This window comes from Lemur catta, chromosome 3 (genome assembly GCF_020740605.2).
Source record: "Lemur catta isolate mLemCat1 chromosome 3, mLemCat1.pri, whole genome shotgun sequence".
Taxonomy (NCBI): Eukaryota; Metazoa; Chordata; class Mammalia; order Primates; family Lemuridae; genus Lemur; species Lemur catta.
The window spans coordinates 87,756,622-87,781,763 of NC_059130.1; the positions used below are offsets into that span (position 1 = coordinate 87,756,622).

General features: G+C 43.7%; 1 protein-coding gene across 2 annotated transcripts in view; it reads left to right on the forward strand.

Annotated features, from left to right (window-relative positions):
- The first annotated feature begins 1,329 nt into the window (after positions 1-1,329).
- RAB3B (RAB3B, member RAS oncogene family) overlaps positions 1,330-25,142 on the forward strand; it is a 63,402-nt gene continuing 39,589 nt past the window's right edge. For both annotated transcript variants that reach the window (XM_045548037.1, XM_045548038.1), the window contains exons 1-2: positions 1,330-1,469; positions 12,080-12,307. In XM_045548037.1, coding sequence (XP_045403993.1) covers positions 12,080-12,307 — 228 coding nt within the window. In that variant the 5' untranslated portion in view covers positions 1,330-1,469. The remainder of the gene's footprint in view (positions 1,470-12,079; positions 12,308-25,142) is intronic.

Sequence of the window (25,142 nt, forward strand, 5' to 3'; positions counted from 1 at the left end):
ATAAGGAGCAACTGGGGGTCAGTGATGAGGAGGGGTAGAGGGTGGATGTCTGGAGAACAAAGGAGGAGGAATTTTTGTACAACAGTGGAAGTGGGAAAATGAGAAGCCTTCTTGCAGGGAAGAAGCTCTACCAGAGAGGCAGAGTCCTGGAGGAGGGTCAGGTTTCAAAACGGGCAAGGAAGTAACTTGGGTACTCTGAAGAAGCAGAGGGTGTAAAAGAGTTTGTTGACAAAGGAGCAGGACTCTAGAGGGCACGGGGAAAGGGCTGGCAGTGTGGTGGGCAGTGGGACGACGAGGAAAGGGCTGGGCAAGCGGCTCAGAGCACTATAAAGATGAGTCTGAGGGAGAGGCCAGACAAGCAGAGGGGCTGTAAATTTGGGTGGCTCCCTAGGCTGGAGAGACACATTGTAGACGGGGTCATAATGGAACTTGAGGAAAAAATGGTTTGGGCATCTGATTCAGACCAAGATTCGTGTTGGGAGAGGAGTGTGGGGAAGGACGATTCTAGACCAAAGCTGTCAGCCAGCTCCTGCGACCTCAGGAAGACTGGAAGCAAGGTCCACGTCAGAATTTGAGGGTGGGGTGCTAATTACCTCCTGTACCTGCCTCCTCGCCAGAGCGGGGACTTCTTTATGCCAAGCGAGAACATTTCCCCATTCCACTTGACAGCCTCCGAGTTACTACTGGTAATGGGGAACCATTGAAAGTTTTTTTGGGTTTTGTTTTGTTTTGTTTTGTTTTAAACAAGGTTGATGATAACATGGTGACATTTAAAAAGGTTACTCAGGCTGCTGCTGTAGAGGATGCATTGGAGAATGAAAGCAGGAATTGGAAAGCTCTTGCATTAGTCCTGGCAAGAAGTGACGAGGCCTAAACCAGGGTAAGGGCGGTGGAGGCAGAGAGGACCGGCAGACAGATGTTAAGGCGGCGTCATTGCCAGACTGATGGGATGTGGGGTGTGAAGGATAGCGGACAACGCCTAGGTTTCTGGCTTAGTTTGCGCTTGTAGTCCGCAGTCCAGGTTCTGCCTCCCTCCTCGGGCTTTTGTGGGGATGTAATGCACAGGAAAGCGGTTCGGAAATGGCAAAGCTGCTACCCGTCGTAATCTACACTATCATCAAAGCTCTCTGATCACCCCAGTAAGTTCGGTCTATGGCACGAGGTGTGAGAATTAAGATAAATCACGATAGTCACCAAGAGACGGGGGAATCGGGGGCCCGAAGGTACCTCAGATTCCCTGCACCTGCCGGGAGCTGCGGGGCGGGGCGAACACAGATCCCGCCCCCGGGCGGGGCCCGGCCGCGGCCAGAGCCGAGCCCAGCGGGAGCCCGAACCTCAGCGCCCGGTCGCGTCTGTGGGGACCAGACCCGCCCCGCCCAGCGCCGCACCTCCCAGCTCCGCGAGCCCCGCCGCGCCGTCCCGCCGCTCTGTCCGGGAGCGAGCCCCTCGTCCCGCGCTCGGGGTCCGAGGTAAGGGGCGCGGCCGCGGCATCCGCCCGCGGGGGAGCAGGGACCCGTACCGAGCCCGCGCTGGGGACAGTGAGCGGGCTCTGAGGAGCGCCGGGCAGCAGAGGGGACGCGGAGACCGGGCTGGGGAGGCCGCCGAGGAGGGGCGCCGCAGCGGCGGAGGAGGCGCTAGTCTCGGGAGGGGGCTCAGAGGGTCTCCCCGGGCCGCGGGCCGCAGGGGGAGCTCCAGGGGCAGGGGGCAGCCGGAGGGGGAGCAAGAAAGAGGGCGCCGGGGCCGGGGGGAGACGATGGGCGCCAACTGGAGGGCGGTGGGGGGTCGCTGGGGAAACGGGGCCCTGGGGGCGGGGAAGCTGTGAGGAGCCAGCGGAGGCGGGTAGTGCGGAAAGAGGGCACCCGGCAGCCGAGGGCAGTGAGGAGGTGCTGAAGGGAGAGGATTCGCGCGCAGCGAGGGCCAGGGGGAGGCGCGCAGGTGAAGAGCTGAGGGGAGGGGCTGGGCCGGCGGGGCCGTGTGGAGTTGGAGGGGACTGGGGTGCTGAGGGCAGGGGCGCTGGGCAGGAGGGGCTGTCTGGCGGCGGGGAGGGTCCGGAGGTGGCGATGTGAGAGCGGGAGCTGGGAGCAAGGAGGGTGCGGAGCGGAGCCCAGCTGGGCGCAGCGAGGTGGGTAACGGTGCGGGGAGGCGGCGGGCGGGGCTCGGGGCGGGAGCTGGGAAGAATAGGGAAGTGGGAGCCGGGCCGGGTCTGCCCCGACTGCCCGGGAAGGGGGCGGAACCGGCGGAGGGAGAGGGCCGTGGCCTTGGTGCGGGCAGGGGCGCCTGGGGTCCGGTCAGGAGTGGGAAGGAGGCGCCGGCATGGAGCAGGGTCTGGTGGCTGGAGGTGGAGGAACCGTGAGGGAACTTGGAGAGTTTAATTAGGGTGGGATGCTGGGTCCGTCTGGGAGGAGGCCGGGTGTGGATTGTGGCGTGAGGGTGGAAAAACAGCGGGGCTGGAGTGGAGCCCGGGCGCTAGCTGAGCTTTGGCGCCTCAGGAGACCGAGGAGAGGGCGCAGCCCCTGAACCCTGTTACACTTCTACCTGGATCACAGAAAAGAAGATAATCTGGACAGAAAATTCATCCACAGGCCGACTCTGTTCTGGAGTCCAAGCACGGGAGGAACTTTGGGGAGGACCGAGTGGCTAATAGAGATACGGTGAGGGGTGGGAGAGAGATGGGCCTCTACCCCAGCTTTCCGGAATCCAGATGGAAAAGGGTTGGGGACAGTGAAAGGAGCGGATGTGCCTGTGTGTGCACAGGTGGATGCTCACCTGTTCTGCGCCTATAAACGGAGGAAGACAATAGAAGTTATGAAGGATCCTAACTATAGTAGTGGGAAGCCCTGGTGCTGTGAAAGCCAGAGGAGAGGCGTTTTGGAGGAGGTGGGTGGGTCACTGAAGGCTTCCTAATCATGAAGGATTTAGCTAGCCCTGGAGGAAAGTGTGTTCCTATCAGAGGAAACAGTATGGGGAAAGGCAAAAATCTAAAATTATCTCCAGTGCAAGAAAGAAATCTCTAGTTTATTAAGAGTTACGACATGAGGGGAGGCATAAGTAACCTATACAGAATGTTCACATGGGTTTCCCCTCTAAGCTTGGAGCACCTTAGTGTTTCTCTCCATCTCCTCAGAGTATAGAACAGGGCCTGGTGTATAGTAGGTGCCTGGTGCACAGTAGGTGCTTGGTGAATGTTGATTAAATGAATAATTGATCTGTTGTGGTGCTCCTGCCTCAATCTCTTCATCCACTCCCAAGAGTTATTGTGAGAATCAAATAGGATAATGTGGGTGAAAAGAGCTTTGTAAATTGTAAAACACTGTACGAAAGAGAGAGGCCACAGATGTTATTATACAGGTATGCCTCCATTCTGTCAGTGCTCACACCCATGGCTATCTCTTTTCAATCTGGAGAAAGAAGGAACAGTTGTCAAGCACCTGTTGTGTGCAAGATAGAATGCATCGAAAGCATCTAGAAGAATGCTTAGCATTTAGTAGGTGCTCAATAAATGTTAGCTATTATGATGCTGTATCTGTGGCTCTTAGAGACCTGGAAAAACAGTGAGAAGGTGGGCTGGGATGGGCTGGTGGTGATGGGCTAGCAGTGGGGAATGGCTTAAAGAAAGATTGAATTGGAAAAGTTAGTAGAGTATGGTTTTAGGGAGGAGGGTCATATGGTAGGGTGAAGTCTACATTTACCCAATTCCATCCTTATACTCACTGACAAATGCTCTCAGTAGGAAGATAGGGAATTACATTTATTGAGCACCTGCTATATTCAATAGACACTGACCCTTGAACAACTGGGATTTGAAGTGTTTTTTTCAACCAAACGCTGGTGGAAAATACAATATTCAAGCCAGGCACAGTGGTTCATTCCTGTAATCCCAGCACTTTGGGAGGCCAAGGCAGGAAGATCACTTGAGCCCAGGAGTTTGAGACCAGCCCAGGCAACATAGTGAGACCCCATCTCTACAAAAAAATTAAAAAATTAGCCAGGCACAGTGGCTCACACCTAGAGTCCTAGCTACTTGGGAGGCTGAGGAGGGAGGATCACTTGAGTCCAGTAGTTTGACGCTGCAGTGAGCTATGATTATGCCACTGTACTCCAGCCTGGGTGACGATATGAGACCCTGTCTCAGAAAAAAGAAAAGGAAAGGAAAGAAAAGAGAAGAGGTTGGTCCAAGTGCAGTGGTTTTTACAACTAATTGATCACAACCAGTTACAGATTCCTTTGTTCTTTCTCTACTCCCACTGCTTCACTTGACCAGCCTTGAAAAAAAGAAAATACAGTATTGATGGGATGTGAAACCATGTAAATGGAAGGCCAACTTTCAGTACACACAGGCTATCCTAGAACAAGTTCCTTATGTATACAGAGGGGATGACCGTGGTATGCTAGAGGTGTTACCCATATTACCTATAATTTTCCCAACAATGCTTGTTTTGCAAACAAGGAAACTGTATTTTAGTCATGTAAAATTTCTTGCCAAGGTCTCACACCTAAGAAATGATATAGCTGGAAATTGAATCTAGTTTAATTTTGAACGCCGAACTGTTTCCACTACTCAGGATTATTTGCTAGGAGAAAACATGAAGCACAGAGACAAAAAAAAATTAAAGGGATTTATAAAGCACTCTCCCATATCCTGGTTTCAATTCTTGCAACAGTTTTGTTAGGAAGCCATTTTATTAACTCATTTTATAGATAAAGAAACTGAGGCCCAGGATCTGATTTGTCTAAGTTTACGGAACTACTGAGAGAGCCAAGACTCAACCCAGGACTGAATCTCGTGCTCTTTTCGTCAAAAGAGAAGTACATTCATTTACTTTTTACTCCATTTGTGGAATAGATCTCTTATTGCTGGATTTTAGGGCCCTCTCCTTCTCTCCTTGCTGGTGCTTATTTCTGCCACCTATCAGACTGAAAATATTATTTGCTTTTCACAGCAACCCTTGGAAGAGCCATTTCTTTCTTTCCCCCAGCCTGGGACCAGGGATGACTTCCCAGATGGTCCCTGGCTTTCATCTGTATTGCTTGTCACGGAGACAGTGAGATACCCAGCTCTATCATTTTATGTGACTGTCACAAAAGAGAGGGAAGATTTGATTGATCCTTATCTTACAAATGTGATTCTGCATGCACCACTGTGCAGTGACCTGTCTGCTCAGATATGCCTCCGGCAGCTGTCTGCGGGGATGCTTTTTGCCTTTCTCTTCCAAATGTCTGGGTAGCCCCTGCCCCCTCTCCTGAGAAGATCCCTAGGGAATGTCCATCTGAATGTGCCTTCCAGCTGACCTCCTCAGCTTTCTGCCCCTCCCTTTTCTCACACCACCTACTGGGAAAGCCATGCTGTATGCGCAAACGCAGATGTTGACATTACAGTATGGCAAGTACAATATGGTAGCAAGACACTCAGGGTGTTGGGGATGTTTCTTTACTCACCCTAAAATTGTTACTGTTTTTGTTTTCCTTAAGTCCATTCAAATCTGGGAGTCATTAGGTAAAAGAAGTTCTAGTCATGACCCTCCAATTTACATGCTGTGTGAACACGGACAAATCACTTCTCTTTGCGGAGCCTCAATATTTTACCTATAAAATGAAAGGGGGTGGATTGGACCAGGAATTGAAACTGCTTTTTACTCTTGCCTTCACTCCCCAGTCTCACACCTGGGGCAGTCATAGCTAATGAAGGCAGGCAAATTTCCCACTGATTCTACACAAGGCCACATGTATTTTCTCAACACTGTGTATGAAGCACACTTATATACATTCTCTTGTTTAAAATTCATAAGACCTTGTGAAGTAGGTATTATTATCAGATGAGGACACTGAGGCTTAACGTTTAAGTGACTTGCCCAAGTCTTTTCATTGAATTACTGAGAAAGCTGGGACCAGTTGCTAGGCTTTTTGTTATGAAAAAGCTTTCATTCCCAAATCCCTTCTATCAATTTAAGAATGTAAAGCAGGCTGCATCAGAAAAGTGTAGACCAATGATATGATACATTGATAGTCTAGTACATGGAAAATGTTCATAAATATTTCTTTTTTTAATTGATGCATAATAGATGTACATGGTTTCAGGTACATGTGATAATTTAATATGCTCCTATAATTTGTATGGATCAAATAAAAATATTTGTCTTTTTTTTATGCTCTAACCGTTTGAATTCTTCTCTTCTAGTTATTTTGAAATATACATTAGATTATTGTAAACTATAGTCACCCTACTGATCTACTTAACACTAGGTCTTATTTCTTTTATCAAACTGTATGTTTATACCAATTAATCAACTTCTCTTTATCCCCACTGCCGACTACCCCTCCTGGCTTCTGGTAATCACCAATCTATTCTCTTTCTCCATGAGATCCACTTTTTTAGCTCCCATATATGAGAGAGAACATGAGATATTTGTCTTTCTGTGCTTGGCTTATTTCACTTAATATAATGACTTCCAGTTCGGTCCATATTGCTGCAAATTATAGGATTTCATTCTTTTTTAAATGGCTGAATAATATTCCATTGTCTATATATACACTACGTTTTCTTTATCTATACATTCATTGATGGGCACTTATGTTGAGTCCGTATTTTGGCTATTATGAATAGTGCTGCAATAAACATGGGTATCCACATGTCTTTCATTTATTGATTTCCTTTCTTTTGGATATATACTCAGTAGTGGAATTGCTGGATCATATGGTAGTTCTATTTGTAGTTCTTTGAGGAACCTCCAAAATGTTCTCCATAATGGCTGAATAAATGTTTCATTAAAGAAGTAACATCCTCTAAGGATGTTATAGGTCCAGAGGTGATGGGGGTGTAGGGATGGATAAAACTCCCTTGATACCAGAAGGGGAAGCAGACAATTAATTGTTAAATAGGCCCAAATAATGGAGCCCAGATCAAGGAGAGGGCAGTTGAACAAGATTTGAGTGCAGAAGTGAATTAAAGGGGCCAGTGAAATAATATTTTATTTTATTTTATTTTTTGAGACAGTGTCTTGCTCTGTCTGTCACCCAAGCTGGAGTTCAGTGGTATGATCATAGCTCACTACAGCCTCGAACTCCTGGGCTCAAGCGATCCTCCTGCCTCAGCCTCCCAAAGCTCTGGGATTACAGGCACCTGGCGGATGAAATAATATTGAGCACCTCCATGGGCCAATAAACTGTGCCAGATTGTTTACATATAGTACTGTTCATTCTGTTTGTGCCATAGCTCTATGAAGTGGTATTTTCTCTATTTTAAGGTAAAAATGCTGTGGTTTAGAGAGGCAATATGCCTTGCCTAAAAATTCAACTGAGGGTTAGCGTAGTGATTTTAAACTTTTCCATGACACTGCAGGGTACTAAGTCTTGTCTTAGATGTTAGCTGTGAGACTTGGACAAATCCTCTTAATTTCTGGCCCTCAGTTTCCTTCTTGGTCAAATGGGAATAATAATCCATGTCCTTCCAACTCTATTTTCCAGGTTTATTTAGAGGATAAAATAAGATAAAGGACATGAAATTGAAGTAAAGATCAAATCTAAGTTTTAGTAAAGTTACTCTTTAGTAAAGTGACCAGAAATTTCACTTCTACAAATCTCTCCTAAAGAAGTAATTTGGAAAGTGAACAAAGATTTATGTAAAGAAATGTTCATTGCAGTTTATAACAATTAAGAATAGAAAGACAACTTAAAATTAAAAACAACTTTCATTCTAAAAAGAGTGACAACATTAAAGAATTGATCATGTGACACATCCATAGGATAAAATACAATGTAGTCAACTGAAATGATATTTATCAACAGTTTTAGAAGTCTCAGTATGTTTGCAGTACTTTTTGAATTATTTAAATACAGCTATACATTGATTAATGACAAGGATATATTCTGAGACATGTATTGTTAGGTAATTTCATAGTTGTAGGAACATAACGGAGTATACTTACATGAACCTAGTATAGTCTACTGCACACCTAGGCTATGTGGTATAACCTATTGCTCCTAGGCTACAAACTTGTGCAGCATGTTACTGTACTGAATACTGTAGGTGAGTGCAACACAATGGTAAGTATTTGTGTATCTAAACGTATCTAAACATAGAAAAGAATACTGTAAATATATGGTATAAATGATAAAACATGGTATACTTACATAGGGTACTTAGCATGGATGGAGCTTGCAGGACTGAAAATTGCTCGGGGTGAGTCAGTGAAGGAGTGATGAGTGACTGTGAAGGCCTAGGACATTACTGTAGACTTTATAAATATGGTACATTTAGGCTACACTAAATTTATTAAAAAATATTTTTCTTTCCTTCATAATAAATTGACCTGAGCTTACTGTAATTGTTTTACTTTTCAAACTTTTAATTTTTTTGGCTCTTTTATAATAACACTTAGCTTAAAACACAAATACATTGTATCGCTGTACAAATTTTTTTTCCCCCAGCTAAAAATTCTTTTATTAGGGAAGAGGAAAAAGAAGAAAGGTATTAGGTGATAACCAGCAATCTCTCCCACCACCACCTCTTTAGTTTTCAAACAGAAGCAGTCCCATCTGGCAAAAGTACCAATCTTGGATTTGGAGACAAAATTCATAACAGACTTCTCTGACTTTATCAGACGTTCTACATCCATATGTAGACTGTAACAAATCAGCACCAGAGCGAGGAAGATCCAAGCTTGATAACATGTGTCAGAATGTTTACCCAAGCAAATTCCTGAATTTTCACTGGACTGAGGTGTTGGAACAGTAGATTATTCTATTGGTCAAAGGCAGGCAGCAATATCAATACATGCTCCAGTTGACTGAACACAATGACGCAGTCTCAGCACAACAATACAGAGAAACTTCAAAGATGACCTGAAAGCATCTAGTTAAACTACTTGTTGAGACTCCTCATTCTAGGTTTGTTTGGTGTTGCCTTTGCATTCAAGTCTTTTTCAGAAGAAGTGCAGGCACGATCCAATTGTAATTTCATCATCATGCATCTTGGATGCTGCAGTTAGCATCAGATTAAATAGACTTTAGCCAAAAACTCTGGCCTCCTGCCTTCTCCTTCATCCACAGGCATTGCTAGACCCAGCCGTAGCCACTCGCTGACATCTCAGCTTCCACTGACAGGAGCCTCAGCATCTGCTTCCCCCAAATATTTTCTTTATATCCTAGAAGCATTTTTCTATTTAAAAAATTTTTATTTTTTACTCTCTCAACTTTTTTGTTAAAAACAAAGACACAAACACACACGTTAGGTTAGACCTACAGGTCAAGAACATCAATGTCACTGTCTTCCACCTGCACACCTTGTCCCACCGGAAGGTCTTCAGAGACAATAACATACAAGGAGCTATCATCTCCTAGGATAACAATGCCTTTTCTGGAATACCTCCTGAAGCACCTGACTGAGTCCATTTTATAATTAACTTTTTTTCTATATGAGTAGAAGAAGTACACTCTAAAATGACAATAAAAAGTATAGTAAATACATAAACCAGTGACAGTCATTTATTATCAAATATGTACTGTACATAATTGTATCTGCTAAACTTTTATACAAGTGGCAGTGCATTATATTTGTTTACACCAGCATCACACCAAACATAATTAATGCACTTTGCTGCATACAACGTTACTATGACTATGACGTCACTAGGCAATAGGAATTTTTCAACTCCATTGTAATCTTATGGGACCACTATTGTATATACACTCCATCATTGACTGAAACTTTGCTACGCAGTGCATGACTTTACTTTTAAATTTAAGTACTTTTGCCAAACGATAATGTACCATGTATTCTAGTCTATACCTTCTGTGCATGTGATCTCTGCTATTAAAATATGCATAGAAGGTATAGATTAGAATGCATGATATGCTATCATTTATATGTAAATAAAAAGTATAAATAGACCTCTATGCTTATATATGCAAAGACTATCTCTGAAGGATACACAAACTGGTAACACGTTTGCCTCTGGCGAAGAGATCTGGAGGTTGAGAATCTGGGAGGGAGGCAAGACTTTTCAGGCTGGGCACAGTGGCTCACGCCTGTAATCCTAGCACTCTGGGAGGCCGAGGCGGGCAGATTGTTTGAGCTCAGGAGTTCGAGACCAGCCTGAGCAAGAGCAAGACCCCGTCTCTACTAAAAATAGAAAAGAAATTATACGGACAGCTGAAAACATATATATATATAGAAAAAATTAGCCAGGCATGGTGGTGCATGCCTGTAGTCCCAGCTACTCGGGAGGTTGAGGGAGGAGGATTGCTTGAGTCCAGGAGTTTGAGGTTGCTGTGAGCTAGGCTGACGCCACGGCACTCACTCTAGCCTGGGCAACAGAGTGAGACTCTGTCTCAAAAAAAAAAAAAAAAAAGACTTACTTTTCAATGTAAGCCTGATAATATTCAGTAATATTTGCACACAGTGTAAGAGTTGTTTGAATTATTTTCAATGAATGTGTATTACCTTTTAAATTAACAAATAAGATGCTATTTAATGATTGTTTCAAAAAATTAAAAAATATTGACAAATAAGATATAATTTAAAAATAGATGGCATTCTTTTGCATGAAAAAATATTTAAGGAAATACACTAAAATGTTAATAATAACAATAGTTTCTGAGTAGGTGGGATGTCAGGTAATTTTAAATTTTCTTTTTTACAGTTTTGTATAATTTTCAAATTTTTAATAATGGGTATGTACTTTCATATTAGAAGTTTTCTCTTGTAAACAAAGAAAGATGATTGGCAACAGAGTGAAGAATGATGTGAGGTCATTGTGGTTGCTTCCCTTGTTTTAGGTAGAAAAAGCACCATTCCTTTGAATAGCAGTTCTTGCAAGAGGCTTTGCATCTTGTACCATGAAAAGCTGAAAAGTTAAGGCTATGAGACAGTTTAAACAGGCAGTGGCACCCTCCCCGGCAATGTTACTTTCTTCCTCAGTCTCCAAGTGTCCTGGGCGTGTTCCACACTGGCCTAGTGAGCTTTGTCATGAGGTAGATTGATACAGAGATGGAGCTGAGGGTTTCAGATAAAGGCTTGAGAGTTGGGAGCAAAGAGAAGGAAGAATAGGGACCACAGGAGGCTAGTGGTGACACATTCAAGGAAGTTTTATTAAGTGGCTGCTAGGCTGGGCCCAGTGGCTCATGCCTGTTATCCTAGCTACTTGGGAGGCTGAAGCGGGATCACTTGAGCCCAGGAGTTCAAGGTTGCAGTGAGCTATGATTGCACCACTGCACTTGAGCCTGGGTGACAGAGAGAGACCTTGACTCTGGGGGGAAAAAAAAGCTGATAATGGGAATAATCCTATAAATCTGACTTTTCTTCAAGAGAGCTTTAAACCTTCTACATTCGTCAGTTCCTTATTTTCGTAGCTCACCTGAGAAGCCCAAAGAGCCACATCCACCAGTCTCACCCTCTTTCTTTTCCTCTAGGGGAAAAAAAGCAAGAGTTCCTAAAGAGAATGAAAACGCAGACATTCTCTCATGTTACGGCTGTCCTCCCACCCCCCTCCAACCACTCACTCAGCCAACTGAGTGTGCCTAGGGCTGAGCACAAGGAGAGATTTCAGGTGCAGAAACAGGGTGCCTGAGGCTTCCAACACATACAAGGAGCAATGGAAGACTCAGAGAAGACCGTGTGGCCCAGTGCTGGATTATGAGGTTCATAACTCTCCTTGACCACCATGCCTCTAGGTTGGGCCAGATGCTTCCCGTGGAAGTTGTCAGCCAGTACTTCCCTCGGTCTTATCACTAATCTACTGCTTTGTTACTCTGTGTTTACCTGCTCTTTTATTCTAGTCTGTGGCTACCCAGAGGTCAGATACAGTTTCTGATTCATGTTTGTATTCCCCATGCCCAGCACAAGGCTTGCCCCAGAGTAATGTGCTCAGTAAATATTTGCTAAGGGAATGAATGGAAGGATCTGGGTTGCACCCTGATGCTGAGACAACATTTGGGGCAGGTGTAGGGATGGGATCGTTCAGAGTAGTGTGCATTTCCTCAATGATGCTGGAGTATGCGAATGGCGGGGTGATCATTAGGAGGTTGGTGACTCAAGGTGACGCCGGAGGTGTGTTCTTGAGTGACCATAGGCCTCTCTTTGTAGATGGCTTCTGTGACTGATAGTAAAACTGGAGTCAAAGATGCCTCTGACCAGAATTTTGACTACATGTTCAAACTGCTTATCATCGGCAACAGCAGTGTTGGCAAGACTTCCTTCCTCTTCCGCTATGCTGACGACACCTTCACCCCGGCCTTCGTCAGCACTGTGGGCATCGACTTCAAGGTGAAGACAGTCTACCGTCATGAGAAGCGAGTGAAGCTACAGATCTGGGTGAGTCCTGGGCATCTTGGGCAGGATTGTCCTGAGAGGTGACTAGTTTGCCAGTACAAGGGCTGGGAGATGGGGCCAGCTTGGAACTTCTGGGCCTTCCTGCACTAGGCATTACTGCTGTTACAGGTCTGCCCCCTGGGCTGCCCCATGCTAGCTTTATACAAGTTTATACAAGTTTGCTTTCTTTTAGAGGTTCAATTGCTTCTTCTATTTAAGTGTACAAGAGGCTTTATCCTGGCGTGAATAAATGAGTGACCAAGAAACTGGGCTTTGGAGTTAGAGACCTGGGTTCAAATTCTACTTCTGCCACCTACTCCATGGAACTTAACTAAATTACTAACCTCTCTGGGTCACCCTTTCTTCTTCAGGGATTATAATAGCATCTACATCTTAGGGCTATTAGGTACTTGGCTAGTTCCTAGAACATAGTACATGCATGAGAAATGTCCACTACTGTGTCAGCTATCTATTGTTATGTAACAGATCACTTCAAAACTTGGTGGTGTAAAACAACAAAAATAATTCATTATATCACAGTTTCTGTGCATCAAACATTTAGGAGTGGCTTGAGGCCTTTCATGAGGTGTAACCAGATGTTGGCTTGGGTGGCTGTCATCTGAAGGATTGACTGGGGCTGGAGGATCCAATTCTAAGGTGGCTTATTCACATGTCCGGTACCGGCTGTTGGCAGGAGGCCTTACTTCCTTCCCATTTGGCCTCTCACAGTGTCTTCAAAGGACGCTTAAATGTCTTTTTTGCATGGCAGCTGGCTTTTTCCAGAGTGAGATACCTAAAAAGCCAAAGTGGAAATGGCAATGTCTCTTCTCTTATGACTTAACCTTAGAGTCCATTGGTCACTGATTCAGCGTGGGAGGAAACTACACAAAAGTGTGAATACTGGGAGGAAAGGATCATTGGAACCATCCTAGAAGCTGGTCACCACACCTACTATTATTGCTATTACCCAACGGCACTAATAAAATATGTACATATTTTAGATAATATAGCAACATGTAGAAAAGCATATGATTATGCTTTTCAATATCAGGATTGGAAATTTTGAAAATCTGTGATTTAAAGTATTCAAAACATGTGAATGTGCATTAATACATTATACATATATCTTATTGGGACAGTCTGAAAACAGTACCTTTCTTTTTATAAATTATTTCCCATATATTAATATTATCTCACAATTAAGACTATGAGGTAGTTACTATATTAATACACCCCTGTTTTACAGAAGAAAAAATCTCAGACTCAGAAATTAATTAACTTGCCTTAGGTCATCCACACTGTTATAGAGTGGGATCTGAACTCACATCTTCTGATTCTAAATTAATGTGCTCTTTACACTGTGCATCTGAGGTCTTACAGAGTCCATATTTCCACTTATGATAATGTTAAATATTAATTTATATAGAGATAAAAATTCATTGTGTTCATTTACTCTCTATTAAAGGCATGAGAAATCAGAAATCATTAGAAATGGGAGAAGCTATACAAGTCATCTAGTTCTTTGATTCTCAAAGTGTGGTCTCCAGACTAATAGCATCAGCAACACCGCTGAATTTGTTAGAAATGCAAGTTCTCAGGCCCATCTCAGCCCTATTGAATCAGAAACTCTGGGGATGGGGCCAAGAATCTGTGCTATAACGAGGTTTTCCAGGTGGTTTTGAGGCAGGCTTAAATTGTAGAGCCACTGATTTATTATAGTTAACTACCTTGTGGTGGGAGAACAAGCATTTATTAAAAGCACCTATTCTGTACCAGATGCTTTCACTTGTGTCATCTGACATCATCCGTGCAGTCAATGCACAGTAGGGTGCAAGAGAACAGGATATTTGGGGCATGGTGAGCAATACAGTGAAACTGGATCAAGGCTGTGAAAGAGCAGGGAGCAGGTGCTGAGGGAGAACCTTGCAGGAGAGGCTGTAGGGGAGGGAAGACTGGGGGCCAGGGAGACCTTGTACAGTAGACAGAAGGTTCTTACCATTGGCCAGCAAGTACCTGCTTGATGACTCCTTAGAGGACTGAAGAAATTATTAGGGCTTATTTTTAACCTATGAATATAAGATAAATTAATTTTTACTAATATTTACTATGTGGATTGACACATAGTCATTTGATCCCCATTTCATTCTTCTTTTTTTTTGAGACAGAGTCTCGCTCAATTGCCCGGGCTCGAGTGCCATGGCGTCAAGCTCAGAGCAACCTCAAACTCCTGGGCTTAAGCAATCCTTCTGCCTCAGCCTCCCAAGTAGCTGGGACTACAGGCATGTGCCACCATGCCCGGCTAATTTTTCTATATATATTTTTAGCTGTCCATATAATTTCTTTCTATTTTTAGTAGAGACGGGGTCTCACTCTTGCTCAGGCTGGTCTTGAACTCCTGAGCTCATACAATCCGCCCGCCTCGGCTCCAGCTTCCGAGAGTGCTAGGATTACAGGCGTGAGCCACCACGCCCGGCCTGATCCCCATTTCAGATTGTCACATATCCTATACTCCAAAACTCTCGAGGTAGGAGGAGGCATTCTACCTTTCCAGGAGGTTGGCAGAGGTGACTCTCTCACTGCTTTGTTCATTTTCAGCCTCTTTTGAGCTTTTGCAGTTTTCCTGTGCCTGGTTAAGTGGATTTGTTGATTACGCTATCTAGTTTTAACTAAATGAAACCTCACAGTGGATATGTGGTTTTTAAATAGTCCTATAAAGAAACCTCTGATTGAAGACTACACTAATTATAGTGAACCCAAGTGATCATAAGAAAATGGCTGAACTGATGTCTCTCCGACTACCACCACAAGTTCATTGTCAGCCATGTTTCGAGGTAAAATCAATGATAATTTAATTAGATCTGACATAGTCAATCACATTGCTTTTACTCGGAAAAAAATTAGCAAAGAGTTTTTATGTGTATACGTGCTTTGATGTAGCAAAAATAAAGTTTTCTGTACTGTTCATAAATACATTAAATGTTTAAATATTGTTTATTTCATTTTTATATATTTTCACATCTTTTGTGTACAGAAATAGATACATGTGTATATATATGCTAAGTAAATATACATATATTGTGCATGCTGTACCTAAATTTTTCTTATATAAAGAGATATAAGTTTGGAGACCACTACCATAGGCATTGGGGAACCATAAAATGGTTTTAATAAGTCAGACTTGCATTTTAGAAAAATCTCTGGCTTCAGTTTGAAGGTTAGATGGAAATTTGGCAAAGAAACCAGTGGTTTGGATCCAAACTTATCAAACTGTGTACATTAAATCTGTGTACTTTTTGTATCTCAATTATGCCTCATAAAGGTGTTTAAAAATAAGCAAAATAAAGTGTTGACCAGCTATAAGGAAAGAAAAGAAAGAAAGAACAATGAAAAGAAAAAAAGAGGTCTGAGTAAATTATACAGGCCTGAACTAAATGTATTATGACAGCTTGGGCTGCCATAACAAAATACCACAGACTGGGTGGCTTAAACAACAGAAATTCATTTTCTCACAGTGCTGGAGACTGAAATCCCAAGATCAAGGTGCTAGCAGGGTTGATGTCTGGTGAGGGCTCTCCCCTTGGATTGCCTTTTCACTCAGTGCTCACATGGCCTTTCCTTGGTGCATGGGCATGGTGGGGGAGCGAGAGAGAGGAGAGAGAGAGGGAGGACTCTTTGGTGGCTCTTCTTATAATAACACTAATTCTATTGGTTCTGGGACTCACCCTCACTCATTTAACCTTAATTACTTCCTTAGAGGCCTTATTTCCAAATACAGCCAAACTGGGGGTTAGACCTTCAACATACAAATTTTGAGGGGAAATAAACATTTCAGTCCATAGTGCTAAGAGTGTGACAAAATGATACAAGGGATGGAAATGAGGAGAGAGATCTGACAGAGATTTAGGACTAGAATTTATAGATTTGATGATCAGTTACAGTCCCCCTTTATCTGTGGTTTCACCTTCTGAGGTTTCAGTTACCCATGGTCAACTGAGGTCCAAAAATATTAAATGGAAAATTCCAGAAATAAACAATTCATCAGTTTTAAATTGCAGACTGTTTGGAGTAGCGTGATGAAATCCTGTGCCATCTTGCTCCTTCCTGCCAGGTTGTGAATCATCCCTTTGTCCAGCATATTCATGCTGTATATGCTAACTGCCTATTAGTCACTTAGTAGCCGTCTTGGCTATCAGATTGAAAAAGCATAGTACATACTATACAGGGTATGGTACTATCTGCGATTTCAGGCATCTACTGGGAGTCTTGGTACTTATCCCCTGAGGATGAGGGTGCTATTGTAATTGTAAAGGGAGAGGGAGGAACTTATATATCTCCTTCCATACACAAAAGCTCTGTGATTTTTCTTTTTAAGTTGTGTGAGTTTTGGAAAAGTCACTTCATTTCTATGAATAGATAATGTCTTCAACTGTAAAAGCCTCACAGATTTGTTGAGGGGGAGCTAAATGTGATAACATGATGTTGTGTCTTGCACATATCTAGGAATGTGGTAAATATTAGGTTCCTTTCTTTCTCTGCCTCTTGGTCCACATGCAAAGGGTCATTGGGTCTCCTTCCGAGGTTTCCCATCTTGTGGTTTCAGGAGTGTTGGAACAGCACCCAGTGAACTCACCAGCATGGTATTAAGTGTTCAGTTAAATTCCTCCATCCCATTTGATATCTCCTAGGGGATTTCAGAAAGCCGTGGTCAGGGTGGAAGGTAGAGGGGGAAGAGGAGATTATAAGTGGGACCACCCGCAATAGGAGTTTCTGTCACCTCTGGGGGATGTTGGATGATGAGGGCTTTGGGAGCGCCTTATTCCCTGGAGTTCCTTGCCACATAGGTCCCTGGGAGCCCCCTCTGTTTCCTGAGAGGTTAATTACTATGGATCAGAGAAGAAAATCTTACTGGAGAGGTAGGGTTAGGGGAGAAGTCTCATTAGTAGGGAGTGAGAGCATGCACAAGTGTGAGGGGGGACTTGGTAACTCCACAGCAACAGACCTGACTAGAGGCCACTTAACTGCTGGGTGCTGGTTGCCAAGCAACCCCTGAGACCTGTGGGAAGAGAAGAGGAGGAGAGGGCTGCCACCACCTCCATGTGGGGCCCACTGCAGAGGCTGTCAGGTCTGCTGCTGGTGAAGGGGAAGAATCCCGGGGCCTGTGGGAGGACTGAGCTAACCGAGGACTCTGGAGTCCTAGGTTCTAATCCTGTCTCTGCCCTGTAGTCATTGTGTGATCTGGTGTGGCCCTTCATGGCCCCATGGCCTGTTTCCTCAACTATAGGATGGAAAAATAAACTTTGCTCTGTTTGCCTCATGGGTTGTTGTAAAGATCAAGTGAGGAAATGGAAGGGAAAGCCCATGGAGAACTATGAGACCTTGAGCACAGAAAGACTGTGGATATTGTCAGCCATGCATATTCTTCTTGTATGTGCTTTAAATCATTGTGTGTGTCTTTCATATCTTTCCTCTAACCTAGGGAGGTAATTATCTCCTTAGAGAATGGGTGGTTGAGGCCAGGGATGTCAAGTTACCTGTGCAGAGTCAAATGGTAAACTTTATTATTTCATTCATTCAGTAGACATTTATCTGCTGCTCACTATGTGCCAGGCATTGTGCTAGGGATGGGGATGGATATACCCTTCCATGCTGTCTACTGGGGAGATAAACACTAAGTATTGAATACAAAGGATCTCTTTTCATCTGTAGAAAAGGCCCTGAAGGAAAGAATAGACTTGTTTTGTTTTCAGGACTGGGATTCAGAGCTCAGGAATCCCTGAATTGTGACTTAGGTCTCATCCCTGGACTTGCAGCTGGGCTTCAGGCCCACTCGTTCACAGTTTAAAAGCCTAGCTTAGCTGTGACCTTCACCACACCAGCTCACCTCAGGCTCAATCCTTGCCAGGGGATGCAGTGACAGGGACCTCCATTGTGGAGAGACAGAATCTCCTCTTTCCTACTCCCCCGGTGAGGCTTTTTTGATGACCTGCATGTCAAGAAGACGTTAAAGACAGACATGTCTCATGTGTCTGGAGTTACTTTTGTAAAGACCGGAGAATGGACTGGCTGGCCTCTTCAGCATTCTTCTATTGGAGATTTAAGAACTCTGTCTTTTATGAAGGACTTATAGGCCACTGTCTTTGCTCCTGGGCCTGTCCTGATATCACTGTTATCCTTCTTCTTCCTGTCTTTTCAACTCTCTCTTCAGAAGCCCTCAGTCACCGTGGTGCTTGTATGTACTTCTATTATTCCACTTGTTTTGATGTGTTGGTGGTGATTTAAAAGAAATAGTATTTGCCTGGGCACGGTATCTCACGCCTGTAATCCTAGCACTCTGGGAGGCCGAGGCGGGTGGATCGCTCGAGGTCAGGAGTTTGAGACCAGCCTGAGCAAGAGCGAGACCTCGTCTCTACTAAAAAAAATAGAAAGAAATTATCTGGCCAACTAAAAATATATATAGAAAAAATTAGCCGGGCATGGTGGCGCATGCCTATAGTCCCAGCTACTCGGGAGGCTGAGGCAGTAGGATCGCTTAAGCCCAGGAGTTTGAGGTTACTGTGAGCTAGGCTGACGCCATGGCACTCACTCTAGCCCGGGCAACAAAGCGAGACTCTGTCTCAAAAAAAAAAAAAGAAATAGTATTTATAAAACACCAACATAGTGCCTGGCACAGAGTAAACACTCAACAAATTGTAGTTTCTGTAAGGTTTTTGGATGGTTGGCGCCAGAGAAAGAAAGATGAGCAGAGTTGAAAGGGATAAGTAAAGAGGCTTTATTGGAGCGCTCCTGGGTGAGGGTAACGGGTCCCAAGAGGGAGGGGCCCGGGCGAGGTTCTCAGGTCCTGGGGGAGAGAGGCCTGAGAAGTCTCACCGCCCAGAAGTCTTGTGTGGGCTTATATATGTTTTAGAGCTGGGGGATGGGGGTTTTTCCGGTTCCCTTATGGTTTTAGGGTGGGTATTGAGAACTAGGAGGGGCTGGTGGTATGTATGGATTTCAGGAACCGAGACCCTTATCAGGGTAATCCATCCAGGTGTGGCTATTCTTTAATTTAGCTGTGCCCTGCAGGCATTGTTTTTGGCAGGTCTCCTGGGCTTCTTTTTTCATTAGGGAGGGGAGGGGTGCCCGCCACCAGCCTTACCGTTTTTATTAAGATTCTTGAGAGATCAATAAATGACACTCCTTTTCTTCCCCTCCTAAGTGTGTAACCAGTTGATAGATAGATTCAGGAGTCAGAGAGATAGAGAGTAACGTGAAAGCATTATTGCTCATAAAAGCTAGGGTGAAATACATGGCTTAATTCTTCAGGCAAGTGGAGCTTGTTAATACTTTACTCTGGAGTCAGATAGACACATAAATGCAGTCACAGGCCAACATGGACTGCTAGCTACAGTTAGCACACACAACATACACTCAAGGTCAAAGCCCATATGGGGGAAGGAGGGGAAAGGGCTGGATGCAGTGGCTCACGCCTGTAATCCCAGTACTTTAGGAGACTGAGGTGGGAGGATTGCTTGAGCCCAGGAGTTCAAGAAGAGCCTGTAGACTGTCTACAAAAACAAACAAACAAACAAACAAACAAAAAAGCCACAGTCCATGTGGCCCAGATTTACTAATATTTAAGGCCTAAAGCATTCCGCCTAGGTCTGTAGTAGGAGCCTCTATCTCCATGGACAGCCTTCTTCATAGAGGGGGAAAGGAGGGTCCTTCCTCCAACATCTCTTATGATAATTAAAGACATGGATAGAAGTAAGCATTAGCTACAAAAGGGGGTTGGGCAGATGATGAAAGCTGAGACAAATAGGAGGAGTCTTAAGAGACTTCCTGGGAATCCTGAATTTCATAATGTGAGAGTGAATCCCTGTGTAATCAGGAGCTGAGGACAAGGGCAGGGTGGGATGAGGGTGTTGGGCAGTCAGCTAGGCTCACTCATTAGCTAATTGTCTTATTCCTACATAGCAGCCTCAATGAAATTTTAGGTTACCCCATGGCTTTGGAGTCACTTATAAATGTTAAAGCTAGTGAACATTATATCTTGGAATGTCAAGGACCTATCTCTTAGGACCAGTAACATAAGAGCACAATGAGTCATAAAGGAGTTTAGGAATATTGGAAAGCTAATCATACCAGAAAGCTACACTAAGGAGGACTGTGGCTCTTGAGCAGCCATTTAACAAATATTTACTGTGCCAGACATTGGGTATGGAGATATTAATATGAATATGACACATTCTCTGCTGTCTAGGAACTAGTGAGACTGAATTTATCTCTGAGCTCCAAAAGCGAAATAAAATAAATATCATAGTTCCCTTGTTCCGATTAAAAGAAGCAAATGAGGACATCAAGAGAGCCTTTTCCCTAGAATTTAAGAATTACAATAATGGATTATTATATGAGATTGGGCAGCTGTCTAATGGATATCTGTATTAGTTTCCTATTGTTGCAAAAACAAATTACCACAAACTTAGTAACTTAAAACAATATAAACCTATTATCTTACAGTTCTGGAGATCAGAAATCCAAAATGGGTCTCCCTGGGCTACAATCAAGATGTTAGCAGGTCTGTTTTCTTTCTGGAGGCTCTAGGACAGAATGCTTAATTTGTCTTTTTCAGCTTCCAGAGGCTGCCTGCATTCCTTTGCTTGAACCCCTTCCTTCATCTTCAAAGCCAGTGGTATAACACCTTCCAACCTCTCTCTTTCTCCATTCCTCCTGTCTTTCTCTTAAAATGACCGTTGTGATTATAACGAACCTACCTGGATATTCCAGGTGAATCTTCCCTTTTAAGATCCTTAATTTAATCAGATTTGCAAAGTCCCTTTTGCCACATAAGGTAACATATTCATAGGTCCTAGGGATTATATCTTTGGGAGGCTATTATTCTGACTACCACAGCATCTATTAGTAATATGGAAAAGACATAATATAAATTCTCCCTGTCCTTCAAGGCTCCAACTCAAGTTCCTTCTCCTTTGGTGATAGCTCCCTCCACTAACTGCCGGAAAAAGGTAACATGTCTTAGGCTCCTACTGCCTATTTAGATTGCCCATCACCTTGTTAGGTGCCAACAAGCCTGTGAATTTAGAGCTCATCACATCTCAGTCTCTCATTTTAGACATGAGGAGGCTGAGGCTCAGGGAGAGATAGGGACTTTACTGAGGGCCCGTGGTGAGATCTCCTAACATGTTCCAGTGCTCCTCCTGCCACCTTTAGGAAGGTGCAATCTAGTCACCTATAAGCTGGAGACCTATAGAGAGATTGATGGGCAACACAGAGGAGTCTGAAGGCTGAACAGGGATAATGGGGCTCTGGCAAGTCCCTGTGGTTCCAGGAATGTGGAGACAGTTCCTGAGAACACCATCCTCTGCTCAGCTCTTATGAGAATCAGAATTGATTTTTCTGGGCAGCAAGTTTCCTGGTGTGGCTGCAGAGACATGCTGACACTTTTATCTCCCCAAAGCCTGTAGAAGCCAGCTGCTGGAAGAGATTTAATCTGATTTTTAAAATCACAACAAAGACTACAGGAAGTCAATTCCTGTAGAATTGCAGGCATAGTCTGCCTTTGTAATTTGCAAATGAATTAACCAGCAATCCTGATTGACTATTCAAAGGGTCTCCAAGGCACATTATTTGGGGCCACAACTCCCCTCTTCCCTCTATTCAAATTGGTGTGGAAGAAAAAGAAATAATCTACAAGCCATTTGCACATTCATTCATTCAATAAACATGTGTCATGTACCTATTATATGCCAGGCACTGTCATAAGAGGGCGAATAAACAGCTATAATACAATATAAATGATGTAATAAAGGGATGAAGATACATTGTAGGAACATAGAAGGGAGAAGCTACCTCTGTCTGGGAAAGTCATTGAAGGCCTCATAGAGGAGGGGACATCTGCACTGGATCTTGACAAATGAGTATGAGTTTTTCAGATTAATGTAGGGGAAGGGTTTTATAGGCAAAAGAAAAGCAAAAGTATGATTGGTTTTGAAGACCCTTTATATGCCTAGTTGTGTAGGCTCTGCAGAGTTTGGTGAGACGAAATCCCTACCTCTAAGGGGCACTCAGTGAAGTGGGGGAGGAGAGGGATATACCACATGTCTATAAATATTGATGATGACATTGAGCAGAGGAGTGACATTCCCTAAGGTTAACATGTTACATAACCATGGTAAATTTGTCAAAACTAAGAAATTAACATTGGCACAATATGATTAACTAAGCTATAGGCTTTTACTAGTTTTCACTCATTTTTTTTCACTAATGTCCTTTTACAGTTCCAGGATCCAATCCAAGATACTATGTTGTATTTAATAACATAGTTTTTCAATTGACATATTAATACACCATAAAATTCACCCTTTTAAAGTGATTTCAGTGATTGTGTGACCATTATCACTATCTAATTCCAGAACATTTTAGTGACTTACATCTTAATGCTTAATAGGATTTCTCTGAGGCAGGGTTATGCCTGTTTCAAGAATGAATTATGAAGAGCAAAGGGCAAAAACAAGGAGAACCAGGCCGTGCAACAACTGAGGCCAGGAATGATAGTGGCTTAAACTAGGGTGGTAGTAGCATGGTAGTGAAAGTAGTCAGATTCTGTGTGTATGTTGAAAATATGGCATATTGAATAGGATGTGGAGGGAGAAAGAAGGGGAGGAGTCAAGGATGATGCTGAGGGTTTTGTCTGAGTGACTGGAAAGTTGGAGATTCCTTTGACTGAGATGGGGAAGATGGCAGGGAGAACAGGGTTTGTGGAGACAGTTGGGAACTTCGTTTGGTTATGCTCAGTTGGCGACACCTGTTAGATAACCAAATAGAGACGTAGAATAAGCAGTTGGGTAAATGAGTCTGCAGTTCAGGGCAGAGACCTGGCTGCAGATATAAATTAGCAATCATCAGTATATAGGTGGTATTTAAAATGATGAGACCAAATAAGATCAACAAGGGAGAGAGCGAAGACAGGAGAAAGAAAAGGTCTATGGAACATCTGAACCCAGAGACATTCTAACACTAAGATGTTGGGAAGATGAGGAAGAAATAGCAAGGAGATTGAAAAAGAGCAATTGAAAAGGGAAAGTGTAGTGTCCTGGCAGCCACATGTGGATAGTTTTACAAAGGAAGGAGAGATCAGCTGTGTCAAATATGGCTGCTAGGTTACAGATATGAGGACTGAGAATTGATCACTGTATTTAGCAACATTGGGGCACATTGGTAGCCTTGATACAGGTTGTTTTGGTGTAGTGTTGGGGGTGAAATCCTAGTAAGAGTGGGAGAAGAGAAATTGGAGACACTAAGTATTACATAACACTTTCAAAGATTTTTGCTGTAAAGAAATAGAGACAATTGGGGTGGCAGGTGAAGGTGAAGGGGGAAGTGAGTCAGAAGAGGTTTTTGTTTTTTTAAGATGGGAGAAGTAACAGGATATTTGTGGCTGGTGGAACAATTCGAGAAATCAACAAGCCAAGTAATCAACAAAGAACCAAAAATACAAAACTGGTGATATAGGAAAGAGGAGAATTGCCAGGACGATATCCTTGAATTGAAGAGAGGGAATAGGATCACGTGCAGAGGGTAAGTCCTAGCTAGGAACACAGACTGTGTATCTACATCAACAGGGGAGAAAGCAGAGGGCTTAGGCACAGGTGCAGCTTGGGGTTACATGTGCTGGTGGGCGTTCTCTTGGATACAATTTTCTGATGAAGCAAGGTCATCAGCTGCCAGTGAGGATGGGGGAGTAAGTTTAGAGATTCGAGGAGAGAAGAGAATGTCATCTAGGAAGGTGGGAGAGTGAATAGACTAGGGAAATGTAATTTGATTGCTGATTAGCATTAAGGCTTCACTTGAAATTAGTGATCATAAATTTAAATTCATGAACTCATGAATTTGAAGCACGGTTGTGTGTTTTTCTCAAGGTCTGTTTTGCTCTGTGAATATAGGCATAGAATAGGGCAGAGTTGGCTTTCATGAAAGTGTGGTTTTGCCGGATGAGTGTGATAAAGCAATAGAGGTCCTGGGAAGTCAGGGGTGTGTGCAGGGAAGCTGTCATCACAATTGACCATAGAATTCAAGCTGGGCAGAGAGGGAGATAAGGACACAAGGCAGGAAGGACGGTGGGAAGATGGTCGGGGATGAAGGCTGTTGAAGTGGGGAATCTAGAAGGAGTGAGCTGGAAAGAGCATAGTGGCCAGAGTGTGGGGGCCTGAAATTATTGGTAATGATAAGGTCCAGGGTGAGAGTGAGTGGCTGAGGTAGGTTAGAGATGAACATCACTAGAGGAGAGGAGTTCCTGGAAATGACAGTCCAAGATGTTGGAAGGCTTGTCTACATGGATATTGAAATCTCCAAGAATTATGGAGAAAATAACAGTGAACCAGGAGCTGTTCACTGGTCAGTAGAGGGATAAGTGGGTGGTATACTCTCATAACATGAGATTCAAAGCTGGAGGTGTTTTGTTCTGTTGAAGGAGGGATGGAGAATGACATGGAAGCAGAGGTGAGAAGCAACAATATCTATCCCACCTCCTGGCCCCGTGATTCAAGGGTGATGAGAGAGGAAGCAACCAATAATGTAGAGGCTTTAGGGGAAGTCGTGTCCTCAGGGAGAGCCGGGTTTCAATTACAGTACCGAGGTGAAGGAAACAGATGAGAGGCAGAGCAAAAAGATTTTTCTGATGACTGACTGTGAGTTTCAGAAGGCCCAGGGAAAGGGTTCAGTGTGGAGGGGAGGAGATAGTGTTAGAAAAGACCATGTACCGACCTGTGTGGGAATCAGAGTGCAGTGATCAAGGATGACTTGGGTTTCCTGTCATGATTGGCATGAACAGAGGGATGAAAAG